The sequence below is a fragment of the Sinocyclocheilus rhinocerous genome, unplaced genomic scaffold, assembly GCF_001515625.1.
Source record: "Sinocyclocheilus rhinocerous isolate Xijiao unplaced genomic scaffold, SAMN03320098_v1.1 scaffold623, whole genome shotgun sequence".
In the NCBI taxonomy this organism is placed as follows: Eukaryota; Metazoa; Chordata; class Actinopteri; order Cypriniformes; family Cyprinidae; genus Sinocyclocheilus; species Sinocyclocheilus rhinocerous.
The window spans coordinates 38940-44080 of record NW_015644631.1 but is presented as its reverse complement, the minus strand read 5'-3'; the positions used below and the strand labels follow the sequence as shown (position 1 = coordinate 44080).

The window sequence follows — 5141 nt, the reverse complement described above, 5'->3', positions numbered from 1 at the left end:
TGTTGGTGTTATATCTTTCACTTGGATGTTATAAGTTGCACTGATGTATATATACTGTATATGGTAATAGAAATAGGTTATAAAGAATATCTCTTTGGTTTTGAGACTTTAGTGTTTGCAACTTTACAGATCTTCTTTATGCACCAAGAGCTTGTAACACTCCAAAGAGAAAGGAAAAATTTAAATCGCATCATATGACCCCTTTAAAATAATGGAAATATAACACAAACACACACATATATTTCCTTTTATTGTTATTATTATTTATTTTAAAAGGAGTCATAAACACATTTTCCATTATGTTCTCTTCAAGCTTTGTGTGGAGGGGTTGTAAAAAATGCCACAGTGGGCCGTGTACTGTCCCCCTCACCCCATCCGGGCTCTAACAGCACCCTAGACCGCAGCTGCTCTTGGTCCCTGGAGGCTCCTAACGGCCAGAGGCTGCACCTGCATTTGGAGAGAATGGTGTTGGGTCTGACAGACAGGTAGCAGTGTGTGTCATCTAAATCAATGCACAATTTTTGTATGTATATAAGAGACTCAAGCCTTCTCCCATGAAACAGGCTGGTCTTATGGAGCGGCCTTGATGCAGGGTCAGTGGTCCTGTTTGATTCCGGGCGTGGCGGTCCCATCCCGTTTGAGGGAGTGATCAGCGAAGGTCCGGCTGTTCGGGTCCAGTTTATAACAGACCAACCTAATAGTCACAACACTGGATTCAATATACGTTATGAGGGTAGGCCACATGCATCTCTGTAACACCAATCATGTAGGGCAAATACATCCAACTCAATATAAACCTGCCTATAAAGTGTTTGGACATTAAACCATCTGATGCATGAATTATTAAACCAGGAAGGTAAAGAAAATAAAATACAGTTTATTTATTTGTATAGATTTATAAATTATAGTAAAAAAATAGCTTGATGTTTATAAAATATTTAAATAAATACATATAAAATGAATATTTTTCTCCTATATTTCCCCAAAATGATGTACGCATCTCTGTATTACAACAGAAATAGTATATATATATATATATATATATATATATATATAAAATAAACAATATTTCCGTACTTTATGTATCACCACTTTCATCAGCCATTTTGATTTTATGTTGTCATAAATAAATAAATGAGTAAATAGATAAATACAGACAAGAGGACAGTGATACTGAATGATGTGTAAAGATGTAACATCACAACCTAAAATATTAAAAAAAGCTTTTAAAGACCTGCCAATTGTAGTGGACATCATACATCGGAGGGTTACATAACACTTAAAAATGTGTAAATTTCATTGCATTAAATATATATATATTTTTTTTTTTATTATTGGGAACCAATCGTTCTATGTTACGTGTTTTGCTTGAAAAGTGTGCTAACATGTCTGATTTTGTCCAATTGTTGTATTGTTTTATCATTTAAACATTAAAATAAATGTTCTTTTTGTTACGTGTTTTACTTGAAAAGTGTGATATAGCATGTTTCTTTAAGTACATTTTATTTTATATTTTATCTGTATATATTATTTCTAATATTTTTATTTATGTCCTGTATCTGATATCTCATGCAATAAGATTTGTAAATATTTAAGTGTAACTAATCTAGCTAAGGTTAATCAATCTAACGTTTCTCTGGATTGTTCGTTACTCTGGCTAATAGAGCTTGTTCTAATTGTTCACGTTTAGCATTTGAGAAGGGCCACTGCTATGAGCCATACATCCAAAATGGAAACTTCAGCACGACTGACCCGACTTACGGCGTGGGGACGGTGGTGCAGTTCACCTGTGACCCTGGGCACTCGCTGGAGCAGGGGCCGCCCGTCATCGAGTGCATCAACACACGAGACCCCTACTGGAATGACACAGAGCCCCTCTGCAAAGGTAGAGTCATGACAGATGATCAGAACTTTACTCTACATGCTACATAATACACATCACTGCCTGACAACATTTATCCTTTGCTAAATGTCATGGGATGGCAGATTTTAAGCTAATTAAGACCGTTTTCTCTAATTATGCTATGGTAATTGCATAGAATGTTAATTGTTAATGGTATGTTAATATTCAAAAATGGCCTTTGATCTAAATGCTTTTTAGAATTTCATCTTTTTTAATGTGAGGCTGATGAATATTCTCACATGTCGTCCTGATCATCAGTAGTCGATGACTTTTAGTTGTTGCCCTATATTTAACCTTGTTGTAATTCATCTTTAGCTGGGATAAACAAAGTTTTCTGTGACTGACATCAGGTCGTAACACTAACCTTGTTAGTGTAACACTGGTCAACCCCACATGGTGTGTTACACATTCTTGTTATCGCTTGGGTGTCACATGCAATTAATATCGTAATTAACGCAGCATACTGTAGTCTGGAGTTTCACAACCAAATGCACAGGCCACAAATCAGAGATTATAGAGGACAAGTCTTACTGTGCTGAACATTTCAGAGTGTAATAATAACAAATATATTTATAATAAATTAAAAATAGTGTGTGTGTGTGTGTGTAGTGTGTGTAATTATATTTATAAAATTGCAGGTTGATTGGGAGATGCTTGCAGGGAAGGAAATTGTAGGTTGTTCTCTAATTTTGCTCTCCACTATATATATACTGTATATATATATTGTGACAGACTTTTGAATTTTTTTTCCACTGATTCATGAGACAGGCAACAATGTGACAGAGAAATCAATGCGACACGTGTCTGTGTGGCCTCTCTGCAGCTCTCTGTGGCGGTGACCTGCCCGGCCCCAGCGGCGTTATCCTGTCCCCAAACTGGCCCGAATGGTACGGGGAGGGCGAGGACTGCAGCTGGAGGATTCACGTCGGCGAGGACAAACGCGTCCTGCTGGACGTGCAGCTGTAAGTCCTTCTGGAACATTCTGTTCTGACAACAACAGCAAAGTCTGTTGGTTTGGCTGCTCTGGCGGCTGATGCATCAAGCTGCTGCTGAAATCGAATGAAACCCACAGACCTGCTGGATGCGATGACTCACCAAACCGCCTGAATGACTCGTTCATTTTCTCATTTCCTCCCACACAAACCCCTTACCTCTCGCCAACTGTCTCTTTCTCTCTCTCTCTCTCTCTCTCATTAGCTTGAATCTGAGCGACAGTGATATGCTAACCATTTTGGATGGGGATGAGGTCACAACACATATATTGGGGCAGTTTGTTGGGGGAACCAGCCCGTTTAAGATGTCCTCCTCGACCCCTGACCTCACCATCACCTTCCACTCAGACCCAGCCGGTCTGGTCTTTGGGAAAGGAGAGGGTTTCATCATCAACTACATGGGTAAGGACACTCGAGCTAATTGCAACACAGTCAAAACACATAAATTAGACTCAGTCTCATGCATATTGCACTCAAACATGGCAAGAGTGTTCTCAAAACCTGATTGTCTGGAAGAGTTTTGTTTGCATAATAAGCAAGATATCTTTGAGAACACTTAATTACTTCATATTAACCTGCCCATAAACGTCATGTAAAACAGCAAACATTGGTTGGTCACTTGATATATGTGACCCTGGAGCACAAAAGCAGTCTTAAGTCGCTGGGGTATATTTGTAGCAATAGCCAAAAATACATTGTATGGGTCAAAATGATAGATTTTTCTTTTATGCCAAAAATCATTAGGATATTAAGTAAAGATCATGTTCCATGAAGATATTTCGTAAATTACCTACTGTAAATATATTAAAACTTAATTTTTGATTAGTAATATGCATTGCTAAGAACTTAGTTTGGACAACTTTAAAGATGATTTTCTCAGTATTTTGATTTTTTTGCACCCTCAGATTCCAGATTTTCAAATAGTTGTATCTCGGCCAAATATTGTCCTATCATAACAAACCATACATCAATGGAAAGCTTATTTATTCAGCTTTTAGATGATGCTGTCCCTTATGACTGGTTTTGTGGTCCAGGGTCACATATTTTCTTTTGGGCAGTTCTTGAGGAAATTGCACTGTGGACCAGGCCAGTGTTATTTTAGTGTTATTTATACACGATTATAGTATTTATTAATTTTGAATTAGCTTTTATTTTCATTTGTTAATTTTAGTTTATGTTTTAGTAATTTTTATTTGTGCTTTTCTAATTTTTATTCGTTTTATTATATATTTCTATTTCTTTTTATTTCTTTCTTTTTTTTATTTTAGTACTTTAACTTAGAAATGTGGAAATTTTGCAATGGCAAATAACTGAAATAAAACTTAAACGTAAAAAAAAACTAAACATTAACTTTTAAACTTTGAACTTTTTTCATCTAATATTTTATTTTATTTTATTTCCAATAATTTCACTACTTTATCTTTTTAAGAAATCAGAAATGTTGCTATGCAAAGAACTGAAATAAAATAAATTTAAGTTGAAGTACTTAAAATAGGGTTTTCATCTAATATTTTTATTTCAGTTTTAGTTTTAGTAATTTTAGTACTTCAGCTTAAACTTATTACAATTAGTTGCTAAAGCAAAATTTCTAATTTTCCTTTAAGGTTCTTAAGTTTAACTTTTTCGGGTTTATGTTTTTCATCTAATATTTATATTTTATTTTTATTTCAGATTTATTTTTAGTAATTTTAGTATTCCAGCTTAAACCTGTTTTATTTAAATTAGTTGCTAATGCAACATTTCTAAATTTCATTTAAGTTTTTTAAGTTTAAGTTTTTCTTCTAATAATGTCTAATATTTTCTTCTAATAATTAATTTTTATCTTCTAAATATTAATTTTTATTTCGAGTTTTGGTCATTTTAGTACTTCAATTTAAACATGTTTTATTTCAGTATTTTAACTTTCATTTAAGTTTAAGTTTATGATTTTCATTTAATATTTATGGTTTATTTTATTTTATTTTATTTCAGCTTTATTTCAGTTAACAAAAACTAGCAAAGTTTTAGTTAACAATAACAACACTGGAGCAGACTTTATGTTGATAGTCAAAAGTCTGGCTAAACTAAATTAGTCAGTCACAGTATATAGACAAATTTAATTTCCCAACTAAAGACAAGCTTTATGCACAAACTTTCAGTCTTGTATGAGTGTCACGTAGACACAGAGAGAATCTCAATGCAACTCTTTCTTTTCAAATGACTTTAACCGATCCATTATGTTCTCAAATGGTCAGCATGCATTTCAA

The 5141-nt window shown here is 34.2% G+C and overlaps 1 protein-coding gene across 2 annotated transcripts in view; it reads left to right on the top strand.

The window, feature by feature from the left end:
• LOC107758626 (seizure 6-like protein) overlaps nucleotides 1-5141 on the top strand; it is a 45665-nt gene that overhangs the window by 34351 nt on the left and 6173 nt on the right. For both annotated transcript variants that reach the window (XM_016576397.1, XM_016576398.1), the window contains 5 exons: nucleotides 314-485; nucleotides 564-733; nucleotides 1691-1885; nucleotides 2727-2865; nucleotides 3101-3297. In XM_016576397.1, coding sequence (XP_016431883.1) covers nucleotides 314-485; nucleotides 564-733; nucleotides 1691-1885; nucleotides 2727-2865; nucleotides 3101-3297 — 873 coding nt within the window. The remainder of the gene's footprint in view (nucleotides 1-313; nucleotides 486-563; nucleotides 734-1690; nucleotides 1886-2726; nucleotides 2866-3100; nucleotides 3298-5141) is intronic.